The 22,203-nt window shown below is 42.5% G+C and overlaps 1 protein-coding gene across 11 annotated transcripts in view; it reads left to right on the top strand.

The window, feature by feature from the left end:
* The first annotated feature begins 11,777 nt into the window (after positions 1-11,777).
* The window catches only part of acsf3 (acyl-CoA synthetase family member 3), a 66,933-nt gene continuing 56,507 nt past the window's right edge, over positions 11,778-22,203 (top strand). For 9 of the 11 annotated variants that reach the window (XR_009794260.1, XR_009794259.1, XM_061814958.1 and 6 more), the window contains exons 1-3: positions 11,778-11,838; positions 13,504-14,385; positions 20,141-20,296. Coding sequence is in view for 9 of the 11 variants with exons in the window: in XM_061814958.1 (XP_061670942.1) it covers positions 13,663-14,385; positions 20,141-20,296 (879 nt within the window). In the remaining 2 variants the exon portion in view is untranslated. The other 2 variants (XM_061814963.1, XM_061814956.1) reach the window with 2 other exon arrangements.

Genomic DNA, 22,203 nt, shown 5'->3' with positions numbered 1-22,203 from the left:
ACATGTACGTGGATACACATATATAACAAAGACACACACCAGTGCACACATTGCAAGGGAGGGACGTGCTCTGGGTTCACAACACATGATTCGCACTGTGTGTGTTGTGGAAGAGAAGTCTCGTTAGCACTACAAGTGTATGGCTAAATTAGTCTCCTCTATCCCCCCATCACCTGCTCTCAGACACTGCAGCTGTCACCCAGATATCCGTCTCTGGATTTATTTATGAGAGGTTTAAAATTTCATTCCATACACTATATCCAGTGTGTCTATGCTCCAATGCAGTGTAATATTCTTTATTAGCAATTTTTTATCATAATATACAATTGTTAAAGCAAATACTTTTACCTAAAGTGAATATTAAGAATGCAGTATGTATCCTAATACAGTAGTCACTGCAGATGATATTTTATTTTTCATTCATTTTTCGTACCCCTTACCCTCACTCGTGTCGCGGGCGTTCTGAAGCCAATCTTTGCTATCTTCGGTCAAAGGGCGGGGTACACTCTGAATTGGTAGCCAGCTAATTGCAAGGCACATAATAACTCACAAAAGAATTTGCACTCACATTCACACTGACAAGCAATTTAGAGTTTTCAGTTAACCAACCACCCATTTTTTGGGGATGTGGGAGGAAACTGAAGTAATTCTTACGATACATCCATCCATCCATCCATCCATCCATTTTCTGAGGAACTTATCCTCACCAGGGTCATGGGATGCTATCATCGGGCAGGAGGTGGGGGTACAGCATGAACTTGTTGCCAGTCAATTGCAGGCACATGGAGGCAGACGACAGTCAGATTCACAATTACATCTAGGGGCAATTTAGTCTTGAATTAATTCATGTTTTTGGGATGTGCAAGGAAACTGGCGTGCACGGGGAGAACAACTCGTTATGGGATGACCATTCGTTTCCCTACTCTCAATACTGAAAATCTCAGTGGGGGAAAGGAGCAAATTGCGCAGAATGAAAGTGAACCATAGAAAAACTAAGTAAGTAATGGTAAAATGTCACTGTGTCACGGCCCCTGAAGTTCTCAGTATGGTGTCACTAGCTCAAGACCTTTCTTGATGTTGAAGTCATCAGTATCTACCACTTCAGAGGAGCCATGACATATGGTCACGTTTCAGGACACAAGTCATTGTTTGGTTTCATTACTACTTGGATCAGTCTTTATTTCTTACAACTATTTTACTTTCCCCTCCACCCTAATCAGCATGTGACCTTCCTTCCATAGCCATGAGACACCCCCTCAGTGTTGCTTCAATAAACAAACAATTACAAGGGAGGAAGATGTATCTGGCGGATGTGCTTCACAATAGCAAAGCATTTAATGTGGGATTTCACAGTTCTTTGGAAAACGGGACAGGGGGCCAGGCCAAATAGCAGTGTCTTTCCTATACGCACACACATACACACACACGCGCAGTTCTGTTCTGTTCTGTTCTGGGTCTACTGTTTTTAAACGGCGTGTAATTACATCTCCAAGCTTCATGTGATGACTCCCATTTTCAATTTAATGTATAGTTGTAATGCAGTGTGGCCAGGAGAAAACATCCATCTTTATCTGTTTTTTTTACATGCTGCTCATTACTGAAATGCATTGTGAATAATTCAATTTGCAGCCGTATACAATCAAGACGTGTTGCAGAGGGTGACCGCAGTTTCAATGCATGCCTAATGGATTGATTTTGTGATAACAGTGGGCTGAAGTGAGTAGTTTTCAAACTTGCTTGTCTAACCGCAGTGTAGTCATAAAGACCAACATGATGCTGCACGTAGATCAATATGAACCATCAGTCGAATAGATTGAAGCCTCTCTTCATTCAAATATTCATACCAAATAGAAAACATTTAATCCTCCTCTTTGGCTTGCATTCAGGTTCGTTTAGAGCAACTAATCCTGTCGAGAGCTTCCCATGTAGGGCTTCAATATTCTTGCTGAATAATAACAATGTGCACATGTTTAGTACTTAGCATTGTTATATTTTGACAAAGGACCCAACTGAGCTGTAAGAGTTAGCAGCCAGACTAGGTTTATTTTTGTTTTAAATATCCATCACCTATTTTATTATCCTGTTCAGGGTCAAGAGAAGAGCTGGACTCCACTACACGCTCAACTGGTTAACAGTCCATTCCAGTGCTATTTTGAATGGGGTTTTGTGTGTTGATCGATCCCACAACTGCTACGCAAACCATTATATTACAGTATTTGATATTTCATTACATTGAACTGATTGTAGTGTCTGGAGTAAACTATACTTTTTCATGCTAGCCTGTCTCACTTCCAGTTCCTGTAGGCTCTGTATTAGGGGCATCAATTCATCCATCCATCCATTTTCTGAGCCGCTTATCCTCACGAGGGTCGCCGAGGTGCTGGAGCCTATCCCAGCCGTCATCGGGCAGGGGGCGGGGAACACCCTGAACTGGTTGGCAGCCAATCGGAGGGCACGTAGAGACAGACAATAGTCGCACTCACAATCACACCTAGGGGCAATTTAGAGTCTCCAATTAATGTTGCATTTTGGGGTTGTGGAAGGAAACCGGAGTGCCCCTGAAAAAACCCACACAGGCACAGGGAGAAATTGCAATCTCCACACAGGCGGGGCCGGGATTTGAACCCGAGTCCTCAGAACTGTAAGGCCACCCCTCTCAGCAGTTGCTTCACCGTACCGCCATTCAGGGGCATATTCCATAATTGTCAAACGTATTAGCTCACCGGCCTTCACTCACATATGATCTGAAGTGACATCCCCTTCTTAATCAGCAGAATTTATTATGACATCGAGCTACTTTTACTGCTACAACAGCTTTAACTCTTCAGAAAAAGATTTCCACAAGGTTCAGGAATGTACGTCAGGAATTTCTGACCATTCTTCCTGAAGCACATTTAGAAAGTAACACAGAAATGTTGGACAAGAATCTGCACTCTGATTCATCCCAATGTTGTTCTATCAGGTTGGTGTCAGCATTATGTGCAGGTTCATCCACACCCCACGCTTTCTTTCATGTCTTTATGGACCTTGCTTTGAGCATTGGTGCACAGCCATGTTGGAGCAGGAAGGGGTCATCCCCAAACTGTTCCCACAAAGTTGCAAGCAATGAATTTTCCAAAAGTTCCTTCCACTGGAACGACTAACTTTGTGGAAACAGTTTTCAATTTCCTGCATGTACATTGACACGGAAGAAATGTATTATTCCAAAACTACAAATCAGCCATATGAGAAACATACAGAACATGTGAGCTTTCTCACCTTCATTGCTGGTATGGCATTGTTCTCTGTGTTGATATCATTTGCCGCCCAGCCATATCAGATCACATTGTCAAGAAGCACACAAAGAGATGTCAACTCGGGAGCCTCCCGCAGTCTCTGGCCTCATGATTGCTTTGGCCCGGCCTCTGCCTCATTACCTGTCTCAAAAATCCGTTTGACGGGCTGAAACTTACTTCCTGTTCAACCCATCCTCTGCTAAAAATACCAGGACGCACACAGGTCATGTTCAGCTAATGATCTCTTTTTACAGGTCAAACAAGAAGAGTGAGGGCAGCATGGACTGTTTGTGGGGTGATCACTGATAAGAAATAACATATCCTGTTGAAAAGAGTCACTCACTACTAAAACTGTTTAACTCGAGCCAAAACTACTTACTAAAAAACTCTAATTCATAAAAACAAAAGCATTATTCCCCTTGCTGGGCAATATTTCAAACAAATCACATTCCATTCTCTCCCACTTCTACTCATTTGTTTCTGTAATTCCCTTCTGTCATTTTTCAGTGCAAAAATCATATAGATCCACCAGCAATTTCCTCCCTCCCCCTGCATTAGTCACTGCCTCCTCCTGTCTTACCCACATTCACTCACTTTCAAGTTTTGCTCTGTCTTCTGCCATGGACATTTCAGAAAACATCAAATCAGCAAATTGATCCAAGCCCGCCCACATCTCCATCTTACCCCTTTCTGGTAAAAGCTTGGCTCCCTTCCCTGATCCATCTCATCGCAAACACCATCCACTCATCTTTCTACCGGTATGATTCCCACAACGTTCAAAACTAACCAAATAACTTCAATAACCTCCATTCCTATTTCTAAGACCATTGCTGCCAAACCCCACTCCAACCACACTTTTCAATAATCTCTCTTCCAGTCGGGTTTCCTAGTCATGGGTACCAAGTCGAGTCACTGAGCTGTAGTAGTACACATGACTCACTTTGATCCAGGCAGCGTGGGATCAATTCCCATTCAGTGACGTAGTCGATATGAGGCCTGCGACTGACTGGTGACCAGTTCACGGTGTAATCTGCCTTTTGCCCGAAGTTAGCTGGGATAGGCTCCAGCACTCCCGCGACCAACTCTTGTGAGGATCAGCAACTTGGAAAATTGATGGATGGAGGGACCAAGTCCAAAAATTTTGTTTTTTGTTTTTCCATTACAAATTAACATCCCTTACACTACCCTTTACTCATAGTTGTGTCACTTCCTACCCAGATTATTGGAACGCTTGTCTCTTTGGTCTCCCCCACATCTCACGATAAAATGACAACTTCATCCTCCAGCCACTTCACCGTCCCTTCTGCCCATCTGTCCACCATGGGAGACAGAGACTTCATCAACTCTACTACCCGTCTTTGGACATCACTACCACCTGACCTCCAAAACACAAAATTATGAAAACCCTCTTCAAATCCAAACTCAAGGCACACCTGTAGAACCCCATAACATAATAATGGCCGGATAATGCAATAAAAACATGATGAACGTTCAGAAATGATAACGTTTTAACTTTTGGCAATGTGTGTGTGTGTGTGTGTGTGTGTGTACATATATACTATATATGGGCTGACATAGAGGAGGCATGGTGACGCAGCTGGAAAGCATTGGCCTCAGAGTTCTGAAGACCCGGGTTCAATCCCGGCCCTCCCTGTGTGGAGTTTCCATGTTCTCCCCAAGGCTACGTAGGTTTTTCTCCGGGTCCTCCGGTTTCCTCCCACATCCCAAAAACATGCAACATTAATTGGACACTCTAAATTGCTCTTGGTGTGATTGTGAGTGCGACTGTTGTCTGTCTCCATGTGCCCTGCGATTGGTTGGCAACCAGTTCAGGGTGTACCCCGCCTCCTGCCTGATGATACTGTAGCTGGGATAGGCTCCAGCACTCTCGTGACCCTTGTGAGGATAAGCAGCAAAGAAAATTGATGGATGGATGGATGGATGGATGAATGGATACATGCATGGATGGATGGATGCATGGATGGATGGACAGATGGGCTGATATAAATCCCAAATCAGCGATGCCCTTGCTTTGTGTTGACACTCTCTTGTCACAACATTAGATACACTTGCACAATTTGGACTTGGAAATTTGTTTGAAACAATCCTGCCATGTTAAATGTAATAATGGCCAGCTTTATTGGACACTGCTAGAGTGATTATTTAATTTAGCAATAATGTATTTCTTAAACTTGAGGTGTCACAATACTCTGGATCACAGCTAAATATCCATCCATCATCTGTTTTCTTAGACTCTTGTCCTCACAAGGGTCACGGGATTGCTGGAGCCTATCCCAGCTGTCAATGGGCAGGAGGCAAGGTACACCCTGAACTGGTTGCCAGCCAATTGCAGCATCTAAATAATTAAAATTACTCTGAGTGTGATATAGTGCTGCCCGCTGCTTGTTTACAGTATTTGTATTGTACTCTGCAGGGCTCTGGCTGCCACAGTATGAGTCATTGAGGGGCAGACTTTCTAATGCCATTGAATAAAGAAGTGAAAACTGACTTATGATAGGATTGTTTATTAAATTGATCAAGCTGCCGCGAGCAGCTATTGTTAAAATATTTATTGTAACAGACAAACATAAACATAAAAATCAAGTCAGAAACAGAATTGTTTGATGACAAATTTAATGCAAATTGACAGTGACATACTTGAACAAGCGTATTTTGCCTCTACAATTGCAAATTTCACGTTGACAGTTAATCCTCAAAAGAATTTGTGAAGATAAAGAGAAAAAAACATTTGCATATGTCAACATTCATGTATGTTTACACGGATAAAGCAGAGGTAAATATTATAGCGTTGTATAAAAAGATACGGTTAATCTGTCCGCAAACTACATGGTTTAAAAGAACCGCAGCTAATTAACAGCACACCATACAGGAATATATTTTAATATTGATCTCCTGCTGTCCCTGGGGCATTGTCTGCAAAATGTGTGAGTGCATTTGTGTATGTGTGTGCAAGTCAGAGTGTGCAGGCAAGAGTATGATTATGAATATTTTAAGAGCACATTTAACATGGTGAAGCCAGAGCAGGCTCGGTGAAGGATTTGTGCCTACTCTTCAACTAATGACCTCAGGCGCTTCCAGCAAAGCTTCTTCATATTTTAAAGAAAGTCGATAAAGCTGCAGCCCAGTCAGCAGCATTAAGATTCATACAGACGCCACGGGGACCCTGAAAAAAATTAATAACACGCGTGTCTAACAATCCGTCCTGTGATTTAGCGGAATAACCGAGATCTCAGCCTCAAATGCAAAGTAGTAATGAACACATAGATGAGATAAATTCTGAACACGCATCCCTTACCTCTCAAGTCAATCTACAAACACAGTTTTGCTCCCTGTAGTTCCTTCGGGCCTCTCCCCGCACACAAGCACGTGTACCGCGCCAACATCTGAGCAAAGGAACCCAAACACTTAAATCCCTCTGCAGTCCCAGATTACACTGTTTTTCACTCCATTTGCCAAAAGACTGAAAACACAAATCCATGCGCCATGAAAGACATACATTTTCCCCTCTGAACAAAAGCCCTTTTTCATATTTTTTAGCGTTATTGTTGTTTTTTTTTCCTACAGATGTTATGAGTTCTCCCGACGCAAGGTCAGCCATTGTGTAAAATCCATCTAAATGTCTATTTGTCTACAATTTGCGTTCACAGTGCTAGTGGCACTTAGCTGTTTGCCTTTCAAACTGTGCCAAGAGACTCGCCACTCACATCAACCCAAACTACAGGTATGTAAACAACTAACAAATGCAAAAAGAGTAGGACAAATGATATTAAATATTTTCAGATGTGTCATTTGTCTGGCTTTTCAAGCATAACAAAAAAATTTTTTCCCGTTCTTCATAAAACAACAACAACATCAGATCATCAGATTCAATTATTAAAAAATGTAAAATGTAAAAAAATGGTCTCTATCTACAATTTTTTTTCCAGGAGAGTTTGGTGGGGGTGGGGGTGACAGTATGTTAGTTGGCGTCACTGAGGGAGTGGACAATCATGCAGCGGTAGGCTCACTCCTCCCTGAGAGGCTAGACAACATATGGCATTGTCTCCAAGAGAACAACACAGCACGCAAGCTGCCTGGCAGTGGCCGGGGCATGCGTGTGTTTGTGTGAGGGACAGAGTATGCAAAATGCATCGAGAGTCTCTATAAATGCGTAAATATAAACTGCGCAAAAGAAAATGTCATCATGAACTTGTCTTTCGGAAGCAGTTTCAGTGTCAGGGATTATCTGAATCAATAAGGGTTTAATGGAAAGCCATCAAGAAATTCTGAATCTTACCAGAGCCACAAGGCCAGAAAGTATAGAAAATGAAAAGATAAGCATTTGTATTGTATAATACAATCCTGTGCAAATTTTTTGGAGGGTGAGGTAGGGGCGGGAAGGGGTGTTCTGCGCTGTAACACTCTCATCTTGGCAGGCTGCAGAAACCAAGAGAGCCATACAAAGGCAGCAAGCTTATTTAGACTCAAGGAGCGGAAGTCCTGATCATCTGCCTGCAGAATAGTTTCCATTTCCTTGTGTGGGAGTTAAAAGGGAAAGAAGAGAATCAATAAGGGTTTAATGGAAAGCCATCAAGAAATTCTGAAGCTTACCAGAGCCAGAAGGCCAGGAAGCTCAACAGCATTTATTTAGTGCGAGTTACCTTAAGACTACAGTTGAATCAACTTTATTCCATCCATTTGACCGCACTGCTTGCCTCTGTTATTCACATAGCAAGTAAATTAGAATAACACGTTACAAGGGCAATAATCTGTTTTTCTAAGTATTCCCAGCGACTTGTTCTTGCGATTTTATAGTAAACTGAATGAAAAGCTTGCAGACAAACATATCTGCTCTCTAAGCTGTGGGAAAGCAAAATCCTGTGCCAAGCCAAACAATTCAGACCCACAGCATATAGCCACTTCAAATCCTCTGACAGTGAAATTTCTCTCTCTCGCTCTCTCTCCAAGGCCACAATGAGAGGCTTGTTTAAGCAGCTCATCAGCAGCCTGGTACCCCATATGTGCCTCACACCCCACGGTCCCCAGTGGGTTCCAGCTCTGTGCAGTGATACCATCTCATCTGCCAACATGGACCACTTGGAAAAACCCCAAACCTTCCTCTAGTTTCCCTCGTCTACCCTTGCTGGCTAACGTCAGGATCTGGACAGAACGTGTCGCCGGTGTCTCCTAAAGCGAATTCCCAATATCTTGATAGTCACGTTGGAAAATGAATATAAGGAAGGCAAGCAAAAATCAACTGAGGTCAACTCAGGTAATGCACAGCTGTAAATACCGTTAACAAAATGATTAGGTAATGAGATAGTACTTTGAAACAGATAGACTTGTTGGTCAAATAACCAAGGTGTGAAACTTCTGGGCTCGTAACAAAATGTGGTGGGAAGCAGACGGACTGCGATGTAGGGTCCAGTGTCATATCAGCCGCGTGTGCCTGCAGGTCCCGCACGGCGGCGGTCTCCTTATCCCCCTGCCGCCGCACATATGTTTGGGACATGGAACCGTTGGACGTGGCCGATGGCTAAAATGGGTCAGGCGGACACAGATGGAGAAAAAAAAAACTCCCACTGGGTCATTGTCAGATGACATACACTCTCGGAAAAATGTGAGAATGTGAGAATGTGAGAGTGTTGTTGTGTCATTCGAAAGAAAAACAAGAAAAAAACTGTACTTTTGTGCTTCGTTGTCACCTTCTGGGGCGCTTTTCCCCTTACAACTGTATACGGTACCTCATGTGAACTTGTAGTTACTGCCATGAAGAAAGTTATCCTTTAATTGATGTTTTTTACTTAGTAGGATTATGACGAAAAACGTGAAATGTTATTGGGTCAGGTAGAGGTTAGTTTAATCTTTTCCCCAATGATAAAAGAGTCCTTTTTGTGTCCTCTGATCAGTGCTGTCGACTGTTATAGTGGTATTTGTAAAGAAGGAACATATGGAGAGAATGCTGCTACCAAGCTTGCACAATGTGAAAAAAAATTACATTCATTATTGAATGATTTTAGACCTTGGCCTTGAGTGTAAGGTCTCAAAAACAAGAGTGCAAGAGAGCAAAACCCATTTCTAAAAGATCGAGAGGAGAATGTATGAAATGCAGCTCGACAAATACAGTGATTACAAAAACGGGAAGCCAGTGAAAAGTTGCCAAACAATAAGCTGTTGATTGCCCTTTCTTTTCAAGTCGCAGTCATCATGTCTCTGAACCGTGTCTAACTCCTTCATAAATTGATGGCATCTTCACAGAAAGTGGTTTCCCAGCAAGACATGCTGTCAGGGCTAAAATGAATTCTCTGCAAACATTCTTAAGATATCAAAACCCGCATACGGAAACTGATATGAAGCAATACTCGTGGATTTGAGGTCCATCCATGTATTCTTTATTCTTTTCATTATTTACCATGACGCGCATCTTAATTTGTTCAGTGATACAATAGTAATATCTTGCATCTTTTACCTCAAATGAACCATCGCACGAAATGCCATGTTTTCAGCCATGCTCTGTAAGGTAGTCAGTCATATGTTGACAATGAATGCCTTGGATTAAAGTCAAGTTTACAGCTGCAGCATTGGAATAATTCATTGGCTGCATTTTTTTTTACCCCAGAGGAGCCACAGGTAGTTGATGAAGTGGCAGTGCCAAGACTCCCAACTGGCAAAGACGAAACGCAGCTGCCGGGAGTCAGCCCGGCCAGATGCCGTTGCTGATGTACCATGTGTTCCAAGCAGGGCAACAGTGTGTTTGTGTGCGAGCCGGGTGGGAGGGAAGCGTGCGAGACGCTTGCCAAGACATTCTCACGCTGATGCCAACCTGACACATGCTCGGGTAGTCCCCGTGGTTCACGGAACCATATCAGCCTCTCTCACGAATCTGTAGGGGGTCCTCTCTTCCTCAGATGCAGCCCTTTGCCAAGATGGAAGCTGGCACCTGTTCGCCGCCGTTCTGCCCGTCGGCAGCGAAAACGTTTCAGGTAGTCCTGGTCGAATAATGTGTCGGCAGCAGGCCATTGCAGTTTTACTTGGCACAATCATGTCACTAACGTTTACCGCGTATCCTAAAAGCATCCTGTCCACTCGTACATAAATATAAGTTATGCCCATCATGATCCTCTAACATTCTGTCATGCCAACACATCCTCCTGTTGTTTAAACGAGCCTCTTGATGGCTGCGATTCCTGTGCCCGCAAGCAAAAAATATGGCTGACTTCCAGGAAACAAATCCCAAAACATTGGTCGTTTGTTGACATTCTCAGGTTGTATCCTCAGGAAATTTGTCACCTTCATCGCCAGGAGAAACACCGAAGGGAAAAATCACGATAAAAAAAGCGTTTTTAAGAAACAACGTTAGTACTGTAATACCATAGCATCCTCTTGATTGGGAAGGGTTGATCTTTGACGATACTATTCCTGAGAGCGGAGGGCTTCTCTGATACAAAGACTCCACATTCATTAGGAACATGCCATCATCGTTTGCGGTGTAGGGGGGTTTTGACGGAAGTGAAAACTTTTTGAACGTGTGCCATGTCTGTACCATTCTGTTATCTGAGGGCCTCGACTGCCAGCTGGCGGCTGAATGTGCCTACTTTCACACACAGGGATGCCAAGCTAGTTGGCGCACTCACATGTGATGTAAAGCCAAATGTGCTTCTTTGTGGTGGTTACATATATGCAGTACTTACCCCTCCCGTGTCCTTTTCTTTTCTGATGAGCACCTCTCCACTGCATCTGCAACTTTTCAATAATGGGAATAGATGTTGACAGGATTGACAGAGTTTTAAAGTCCATCCATCCATCATCCATCCATCCATCCATCCATCCATCCATCCATCCATCCATCCATCCATCCATCCATCCATCCATCCATTCCGCTTCTCCTGAAAAAGGGTTGCTGGAGTGCTGGAGCCAATCCCAGCTGTCATCGGGCAGAAGGCAGGGTACACTCTGAACCGGTTGCCAGCCTATGGTAGGCCACATATAGACAAACTACCATTCACGCTCACATTCACACCTAGGGGAAATTTACAGTGTCCTATCAATGCATGTTTGGGGGATGTGGGAGGAAAACAGAGTGCCCAGAGAAAACCCACGCAGGCATGGGGAGAACACACAAACTCAACACAGGCGGGGCTGGGATTCGAACCCCGATCCCCTGAAATGTGAGGCCAATGCTCTCACCAGTTGAAGCCACTGTGCCGCCAGTTTTAAAGTCGTAACAAATAAACACATGTTCTGTTTTTAAGTTTCATTGTATTCATGATACAAAAGTTTGAAAACCTAATGAGGGGGGGAACTAAACATGAAAAATATACATCCTTAATGTGGAGTTATTCACGTAATGAACTAAAACTAAAACATTACTGAAAGAATCAATGATTATATATGAATTGTTTTTGGAAATGTGATTTTTATGAGTCTTTCTGACCTACTTTGAAGTGACTACAACACAGAAAACTGAAAATCGTGTCGGAACTACATTCCTCGCGTGTTCGTGTTTCAACCCGGCGCCGTTATTGGTTACACTGTCCTTCAGCACAAGGCTACCGGCGTCTCGGTAAGGTGAAAATAATGTTGTACTCTGCAAGGTGGGATCTCAACAGTAGTGGTTTTATCCAAAAAAAAATCTTACACACAATTTTCTCATGTTTGTACACGTTAAAGGATATCTTATCATGGCAAATGTCATACTGTCGCATTTTCTATTCACTTCTGAAATAGTATAAGTCCGAGTAAAAATGTAATTTCTTCTGCGACAATGTAATGAGCTTTTTTTTTGCCGCACGTCATTGTTTTCCATCCTTGTTGTTTAACACATTGTAGACACAAAAACCACATACTGATCGTTACAGTGCTGAAGTAATGAAAATGAAAGTGTAATCAAAGAATGAGTCTTCTCTCAATTAATAAAGCACGATTGAATATTATCAGTTATTATCCATTTAGAAAACGTTTTGTTTTATATACATTTACAGGTTTAGGTAGTTAATGCATGTCATAGGTGGTCTTGCTCTGAGTGGGGTGAGTGCAAATTATCTTTACTGGTTGTGTCCATCCATCCATCTATTTGCTTTTGCCGCTTATCCTCAAAAGGGTCGCGGGGAGTGCTGGAGCCTATCCTAGCTGTCAACAGGCAGGAGGCGGGGTACACCCTGAACTGGTTGCCAGCCAATCAATTGCAGGGCACATCGAGACAAACTTCCAGACTCACAATCACACCTAGGTGCAATTTAGAGTGTCCAAATAATGTTGCATGTTTTTGGGATGTGGGAGGAAACTGGAGTCCCTGGAAAAAACCCACACAGGCACGGGGAGAACATGCAAACTTCACACAGGCGGGGCCGTTATTGAACCCGAGTCCTCAGAACTGTGAGGCCAACGCTTTACCAGCTGAGCCACCGTGCCGCCACTGGTTCTGTCAAATCATGAAATATATTTTAGTTGCTGTTGTTGATTTACATTCAGTTATTTGATGATGTGGGTTGGCACGGTTGACAAGTGTTTATCATGTCTGCCGAGGTGGCATCTTCTACCCTTGCTTCCGTGGGTTATCTCCAGCTACTCCTCCTTCCTTCCATGGTCCAAAAACACACGTTAGGTTAATGGAATTGAATTTAATTGTGAGTGTGGTCGGACGGTTGTGCTGCTGTCGGGCGTTGGCCTCACAGCTCTGAGGACTGGGGTTCAAATCCTGGCCCCGCCTGTGTGGAGTTTGCATGTCTTCTCCGGCACTCCGGTTTCCTCCCACATCCCCAAGACATGTATTATTTGGAGACTTTAAATTACCCCTTAGTGTAATTGTGAGTGCAACTGTTGTCTGTCTCCATCTGCCCTGTGATTGGCAGGCAACCATTTCAGGGTGTACCCTGCCTCCTGCCCGATGACAGCTGTGATAGGCTCCAGCACTCCTGCGACCCTCATGAGGTTAAGCACCTAAGAAAATGGATGGATAGATTAATTGCAAGTGTGAATGTTTTTTTTGTTTCTTTTTATCTTGGAATTGACTAGCAACCAGTCCAAACCATACCCCACTTTTTGCCCACTCAGCTCACCTGTGACTGGATAGAGCAGTCTCATGAACTCCCAGTAGACAAATATTCTTTTTATATATATATAGTCTTTTTAATTGAATACAAAATGTATATCTTACATATATTCATTCATATGTGCCCTAATATTGAGTTGAAAATAATAAAACCTCTTATTATTTCTCTCTGATCAGATGCAGAGAAGGCTTGTGCATGATTTAAGAAAATGGGCACCATACTTAAAAGCTGATTCCTTCTAAATCAACGGGTGTTATCCTGACATTCATCTACTGTACGTAAGAAAGAGAAGACGTCATCCATCAGGATGTTTAAAGTCTTAACATTCTGAACAAATGATCCTCACCATGCTGTCAAGATGTGTTGTTCCATGCAACTCTCTAAAGTGGAAGTGTTGCTGGAAATGTAATATCGACGCCAATTATTGGTCTTCTAGTCCAGTGTGCTTTTTTGAAAAGGTCGTCCAGAGGAAAACTCATACATGGACGAGAGCACCATCATCAAAGATATACAAGAAGCTGGTGTTTGCTCGAGCTCCAGGATTTGAAAACCGGACAGCCGTGATAGACAGTAGTGGCAGCCACAGCTACAAGCAGCTGTATGCTAACAGCTTGAACCTCGCTGGGAGGATCAACGCAGCACTACGCTCTGACTTCGGACGGCTGAACGGTAAACCAATCTCTTTCCTGTGTGCTAATGATGCCTCTTATACGGTGGCCCAGTGGGCGACTTGGATGAGTGGTGGGACAGCCGTTCCGCTGTACAAAAAACACCCACTATCAGAACTGGAGTACATTATTACAGACTCGCAGAGTGCCCTGCTGGTGGCGGGCCACCCCTATGCTGAAACGTTGGAGCCCCTGGCACAGAGACTGGGTCTACCTTGCCTGACACTTCCTCCTACTTCTGAACTCAGCACTTTACACAAGAGTGACCTCCAAGACATGGAGAATGCCAGTAAGGACTGGGCTGAGAGGCCCGCCATGATTATTTACACTAGTGGTACTACAGGGAAGCCCAAGGGTGTTCTTCATACACACAGCAGCATCCAAGCTATGGTAAATAATGCATTTCTCCACTTAAACTACTGTAGAATATTTTTATATTATATTATATTCTTACTTAACAAACAGGGACTTCTATGTTATTGTAGTTATTCTTTTCCATTCTTCATGCATTCTTATTATAGTGATTCTTTTCCATCACCATGTGCTATTGAGTTTGATTATTGCAATGATACTTTGGCAACACATGTAACCTTTTAAGCAGAGAAGTCAGGAGATAAACCAGGTATTCCGCCATGTGTCTATTTCAAGCTACTGGGATGCCATCTTATGGTAGAATAACTTCACTCGCTCTTTAAACATGGGGTTGTATACTGGATATACTGGGAAGAAAATGAGTATTTGAACACACTGCTATATTGTAAGTTCTCCCACTTTGAAATCATGCAGGGGTCTGAAATTTTCATCGAAGGTGCATGTCCGCTGTGAGAAAGATCATCTAAAAAGAAAAATCCAGAAATCACAATGTATGATTTTTTTTTAACGATTTATTTGGGTGGTACAGCTGGAAATAAGTATTTGAACACCTGTCTATCATCTAGAATTCTGACCCTCAAAGACCTGTTAGTCCCCCTTTAAAAGTCCACCTCCACTCCATGTATTATCCTTAATCAGATGTACCTGTGTGAGGTCGTTAGCTGCATAAAGACACGTATCCACCTCATACAATCAGTAGGACTCAAACTTGTAACATGGCCAAGACCAAAGAGCTGTCCAAAGACACCAGAGACAAAATTGTACAACTCCATATGGCTGGAAAGGGCTATGGAGAAATTGGCAAGCAACTTGGTAAAAAATGTGCGCTGTTGGAGCAATCATTAGAAAATGGAAGAAGCTAAACATGACGGTCAATCTTAATCGGAGTGGAGCCCCATCCAAAATACCTCGTGGGGTATCAATGATCCTTAGAAAGGTGAGGAATCAGCCCAGGACTACACGACAGGACTTGGTCAATGACCTGAAAAGAGCTGGGACCACCGTTTCCAAGGTAACTGTAACTACACTAAGACGTCATGGTTTGAAATCATGCACGGAATGGAAGGTTCCCCTGCCTAAACCAGCACATGTCAAGGCCCTTTTTTAGTTTGCCAATGACCATTTGATCATGATACACAGGAGTCATAGGAGAATGGTTTGTGGTCAGATGAGACCTTTTGGTCGATTTCCACTAACTGTGTTTGGAGGTAGACGAATGATGAGTTCCATCCCAAGAACACCATCCCTACTGTGAAACACAGGGGTGGTAGCATCATGCTTTGGGTGTGTTTTTCTGCACATGGGACAGAACGATTGCACTGTATTAAGGAGAGGCTGACCATGTATTGTGAGATTTTGGGAAACAACCTCTTTCTCTCTGTCAGAGCATTGAAGATGGGTCGTGGCTGGGTCTTTCAACATGACAATGACCCGAAGCACACGGCCAGGAAAACCAAGGAGTGGCTCCATAAGAAACATATCAAGGTTCTGGCTTGGCCTAGCCAGTCTCCAGACGTAATCCCAATAGAAAATCTTTGGAGGGAGCTGAACCTCTGTTTCTCAGCATCAGCCCAGACACCTGTCTAGAGAAGATCTGTGTGGAGGAGTAGGCCAAAATCCCTCCTGCAGTGTGTGCAAACCTTGTGAACAACTACAGGAAATGTTTGACCTCTGAAACTGCAAACAAAGGCTACAGTACCAAATATTAACATTGGTTTTCTCAGGTGTTCAAATACTTATTTGCAGCTGCATCACACAAACCGTTAAAAAAATCACACATTGTGATTTTTGTATTTTTCTTTTAAGATGATCTCTCTCACAGTGGACATGCACCTATGATGAAATTTTCAGACCCCTCCATGATTTCTAAGTGGGAGAACTTGCAATATAGCACGGTGTTCAAATACTTATTTTCTTCACTGTAGTTTTTACTTTTAAGACGAAAGGATAGCACCTTGAGCCAACACTGCAGTGTTGGGCTATGTTCACTGTCAACTTGGCTTTGAGTTTCAAAACGTTTCCCATGTTGCAACATTGCCTTTGCATGGTGATAGTAAATTACCACAGCTCTTAACCCCAAAAACGGAAGTGTTGCGTGCAGGGAGCCCAGCCCTGCTGGAGGCTGTAAAGCAGCACAGTAGAATTAGGGAGATCGGCATCATGCCTGTGAACATTTTACCATTTTGAAATAGTGGGAATGCTTCCGTTACTGTCTTGGTACACTATTGTAGTTTTTCCCAAGAATTCTTGAGCCAAGGCTCATATGTGACATTGGAGGAAAAAAAACTCACAGTGCAGCCCAAACTAAAACATCATAAAAAGTGGATACACAGGTTAATTGCATGTACCTTCTGCCATCTAGTGGAAACGCATTCAATTGACCCCTCCGTGGATATTGCGCAATCCGCGTTACTGACCAATCAGAGGCCAGAGATCTGCATAGACCAAAGCCCGTTTTTGCTCCCGCCATTTTCTCAGACAACATTGCATGGTCCAGTATAGGGTTAGTTAGCGTTTTATCGCGTATTTGGGTTATTTAACAAAAAATATGGTTAAGTGGTGTAGTCACGGACTTTGTAATAGTGACGACAAGTATCCTGAAAGGCTAGTTGGTGGATTTCGATTCGTACCCTTTCCAAAACCGAAGACCCAGTACGAAAAATGCCTTCGATGGATCAAACTTTGTGGAAGACTGCATCATCAACTAAATCCATCTAATATCAACTGGAACACATGTGTTTGCACGAAGGTATGCCCTATATTTGATTTTCAATACATGTCTCGTATAAATGAATTCGAAGTTCTTCGCTAGCATAACACTGCTGCGTGTGAACAATTGACACACTTATTCTTTGTTGAGCATATTTAGCGATGATCGGACTGCACAAAGGTATTGATTTCTTGCTGGCTCGCGGCCAGAAGCTTAAACAGACGGCGTTTGCACGAAGATATGCCCTAAATTTGATTTTTAATACACGTCTCGTATAAATGAATGAGACGTTCTCCGCTAGCATAACACTGCTACGTGCGAACGATTGACACACTTATTCTTTGTTGAGCGATATTTAGCGATGATCGGACTGCACAAACGTATTGATTTCTTGCTGGCTCGCGGCCGAAGCTTAACCAGACTGTGTTTGCACGAAGATATGCCCTAAATTTGATTTTTAATACACGTCTCGTATAAATGAATGAGACGTTCTCCGCTAGCATAACATTGCTACGTGTGAATGATTGAATGAAATCAGAAGCATGGCGTCTCTCTCAGTTAAGAATGTATTGTATTTACAATCTATAATATATCGTTGATTTGAATGAAATCAGAAGCATAGAGTCTGTCTCAGTTCAGAATGTATTGTATTGTATTTGCCATTTTTACTGTTTGTCTTACGTGAGCGCACGTGGCGTGACGTCACTTCAGGAGGCGTGGTTAAGTGCCCTGTACGGAGGGGTCAATTGTTCACTATAGGTCCCTGGCATAGACCAATTAACAAAGACATTAATTGTAGAAATGGATAATTTTATTTGAAGTGAAATTGAATATTTTGCCATGGCTATGTCTCACTACATGAATCAAGATCATTTACCCTCATCGCATACTGAATATATTTTGATCAATGTGTATTTAAATTTAAAGCTAAAATAAAAAACAGTTCAGGGTGTACCCCGCCTCCTGCCCAGTGATAGCTGGGATAGGCTCCAGCACTCCCACTACCCTTGTGAGGCTAAGCGCGTCAGATAATGGTTTGATAGATGAAATTCTGCAGTAATGCTATTTCAACCCATTGACAAGTACAGTACATAGTGACTACTTTTGTTGACATCAAAAGATTTGAGGACCCTCAAAAAGCTGTTTTTAATTTTGAGCCCTTCTGCAGAATGCGTCAGGCAACGAGGAGAGCTCCACTTCATTATCCCATTAATTCAAAACATATTTTTGAATTCAACAACTATGTACACATTGTCACATCATCTTCAACACGCACACAAGCACACACTTTGATTAGCATAATTCCTCTTTTGTTCCAGTCTTAATTGGCTCTAATTTATGCCATTAAAGATCTCACGAAGATTTTGCTGTATGTTTTAAAGTAAAATTGACCCACTTGTCCATTAATGTGGAAAATCAAATCATTCCATGTGATGTCAGAGCTTCATTTGTCTCCGCTTGATCTGCGTTAGTGAGGTAATGGTTAAGGGAGCGTTGTCTTGGAACACATCAAATTCAAGCTATCCAAGTTCCAGGAAAACTTCACTATCATCTTTGGAATTAAGGATGCTAATTGTTCATTTCCTTTTTAAACTGCTTTAATAAGGCTTCAATTACTATATGGGAAGTAAAATGGAATTGGTCCCTCATACAAATTGTTCCACACTTATAGGAAGACTTTCTACAAGATTTCAGTGTGTGACTTTTTAGCATGTCATGCAGAAGGAAATTTGTGAGGTCCCACGTCAGACTCTACTATGTTTGATGACATCAGAGTTTTCATGTTCCTCCAAACCAAAACTTTTTGGGACATGGCTTTGCTGCACACGTTGCACATGTTGGAACAGAAGAGGACTAAAATATCTTTGCTCAGTAAATGATTTACATTCAGAAGAACTAAGGGATCCAGCCCAACATTGATTCATTAATTGATTAGTTGGTCATCGTGCTGAAAAAGACTCCTTTGACATTTTCACATCAATTCATCGGTCTGTCATCCCTGTTTTTCCTTTTCACATCCCCTTGCTTTAATTGCAATCCCCACGCACTCAGCATTGCTGCAATTTGTCCACGTAATTGTGGGAGGAATAGAAGTGTTTGCCTATTTCCTCGCTTTATTAGTCGAGTGCACATTCATTGCGTTTTTTTGCACAACCATAAAACGTGCCACCAGGAACAATAGCGAGCATTGAACACCATTTGCCTGATGAGTTTCGGAATTGTTCCTGACATACCACCGTGGCCAGTGGTGGGATTTCTTATGTGCTCAGATTCCAGCACTGACCTATATGCACCAGTGTACCTGCAAATGTGTCAGTGGTGATCAAAAATCGATTTAAGTGTTTTAACAGAAACAGTGGAAATGTCTGTTTGCATACTAACTAGTGCATATTTGTACAAAAACCATAACACCCGAACTATATGAGACTATTCACTGCTGGAAAGACTCAGATATTCATTGCTACCTTTTCAACGCAACCAAAAAAAGCATGCAAAGATGGTGTTTAAATTTATATTGCTCCCCTGAACGTATGTCTTCACTTAATGAACTGACACGAATGGTGATAAATGGTTTAGAAATTGAGATTGAAAATTCTAATCTTAATTGGAGACTCTAAATTGCCCTTAGATGTGATTGAGAGTGCGAATGGTTGTTTGTTGTTAATGTGTGCCTTGCGATTGCCAACCAGTTCAGGGCGTACCCCGCCTCCTGCCCAAAGATGGCTGGGACAGGCTCCAACACTCCTGCAACCCATGTGAGGATAAGCGGTTCAGATAATGGATGGATGGAAATTCAAATCTTCATTATTGTTGAAAGAAGCTCCCCATAGGCACAAAATGATTTGAAATACGAACAACATTGACCTGATTATGTTAACAGCAGGAGGTAGCCCTGAATCATGATAATCATGCTAATTGTAGTAATCACTACTCAGGATTCACATGAAGGACAAATAGCATGTTTGATGTTATACTTGCAAGGAATTCAAATAAGTCTGTTGAAACATCTATTTAATTTGAAAGTGTACAATTTAACAATGATGTGAATCTTTCTGTCCTCAGGTGGAGTGTCTGGTGTCTGAGTGGGCGTGGTCCCAAGATGACATCATTCTCCACGCGCTTCCACTCCACCATGTCCACGGCATTGTAAATAAGCTGCTGTGCCCCCTTTGGGTCGGTGCCACTTGCGTCATGCTGCCCGAATTCCATCCTCAAAAGGTTGAGACTGCGCTCTCTTATTCTCAACTCCTTTTCTTGCAGAGTTGACAAAAGTCATTTTAGTCTGTAAAAAAAGAAAAGCACTGATTCAACTTCTTAAGTAATGGTAAATAAATACAGACCGGAATGAACTTCAGTATGAAACTAAAATTTAAAAATGAAATTTTACATCATTCCCCATTCAAATAACATTGCAAAATGGATGTAGGAATAGGAAGTTTCTATTTTTTTTGCGTACTTGCAGTGGTCGTACTCAGAAGGAAAGAAAAAAAAAAAACGTTTAAAAACGTGTTGCCGTGGCTTTGCAAATGTTGTCAACTGTCAAATAGGAAATGCTAAATTAGCTAATCTTTTTCTTCTTCTTTCGGCTTGTCCCCTTAGGGGTCTCCACAGTTTGTCATCTTTTTCCATCTAAGCCTATCTCGTGCATCCTCCTCTCTAACACCCACTGTCCTCATGTCCTCACTCACAACATCCATCAACCTTTTCTTTGGTCTTCCTCTCACTCTTTTTCCTGGCAGTTCCATCCTCAGCACCTTTCTACCAATATACTCACTCTCTCGCCTCTGAACATGTCCAAACCATCTAAGTCTGCTCTCTCTAACGTTATCTCCAAAACATCCAACTTTGGCTGTTCCTCTAATGAGCTCATTTCTAATCCTATCCCACCTGCTCACTCCTAGAGAGAACCTCAACATCTTCATTTCTGCCACCTCCAGCTGTGCTTCCCTGTTGCCTCTTTAGTCCCACTATCCAACCGGTTCACTCGAAGCGAGAACCTCAACATCTTCATTTCTGCTACCTCCAGTTCTGTTTCCTTTTGTTTCTTCAGTGCCACCGTCTCAAATCTGTACATCATGGCCGGCCTCACCACGGTTTTATAAACTTTGCCCTGCATCCTAGCGGATATTCTTCTGTCACATAGAACACCAGACACCTTCCGCCAACTGTTCCACCTCCCTTGGACCAGTTTCTTCACTTCCTTACCACACTCACCATTGCTCTGTATTGTTGACCCCAAGTATTTGAAGTCCCCCTTCTTCGCTATCTCTTCTTCCTGGAGCTACACTCATCCTCCTCCGCCCCTCTCATTCACGCACATATATTCTGTTTTACTTCGGCTAATCTTCTTTCCTCTCCTTTCCAGTGTGTGCATACATCTTTGTAATTGTTCCTCCGCCTGTTCCCTGTTTTCACTGCAAATCCCAATATCATCTGCGAACATCGTGGTCCAAGGGGATTCCAGTCTAACCTCATCTGTCAGCCTAACCATTACTACCGCAAACAGGAAGGGGCTCAGCGCGGAGCCCTGATGCAGTCACACCTAAACTTAAAAAAAAAGACACTACCAGTTTGTGATTTTTCACGTGAGAGGCATATATGTTTTATTTACGCCAGAATCCAGTGTTTCTTTTAGGCTGGCACCTTCTTGAAGCTGATAACATCAAAGTATTCTCTTCAAAAAACTGTGTGGATGGGGAATACAGTATCTTGCTTTTCTAAATGTGTTATATTGTCATCATTAATAGATGGAATCTGGTTTCAAATTTAGGCAGTAAAATTAAAACGTTTTCAGAAAAATAATCAAGTCAAGGTAACTGAAAAATGTACTTTAGTACTGTGACAAAATATTTGTACTGCGTTACTTATTCCCACTGTTTTCTTGGTACTGTTTCTCGGCTTGAGAGTTTAGACTCCTTCAATATGATGTCCTCTGTCTGTAAGCCTCTATGGTTATTAGTTTCTTCTCTTTTTCTAGTCTAATTTTCTTCTCTCCTTGCTTCACCTCCTCTTCTTTTCTCCTCTGTCAGTCGCCTCCTTCCATCCCTTGGATGCTGTCAGACTAAGTGTTTTGGGCCCAGTGATTAATTGCCCTGTGTGGCTTTGTATCTGACCAATGCCGACTC

This window comes from Syngnathoides biaculeatus, chromosome 3 (genome assembly GCF_019802595.1).
Source record: "Syngnathoides biaculeatus isolate LvHL_M chromosome 3, ASM1980259v1, whole genome shotgun sequence".
In the NCBI taxonomy this organism is placed as follows: domain Eukaryota; kingdom Metazoa; phylum Chordata; class Actinopteri; order Syngnathiformes; family Syngnathidae; genus Syngnathoides; species Syngnathoides biaculeatus.
The sequence above is the reverse complement of the archived record's forward strand: the minus strand, read 5'-3'. Positions and strand labels throughout refer to the sequence as shown.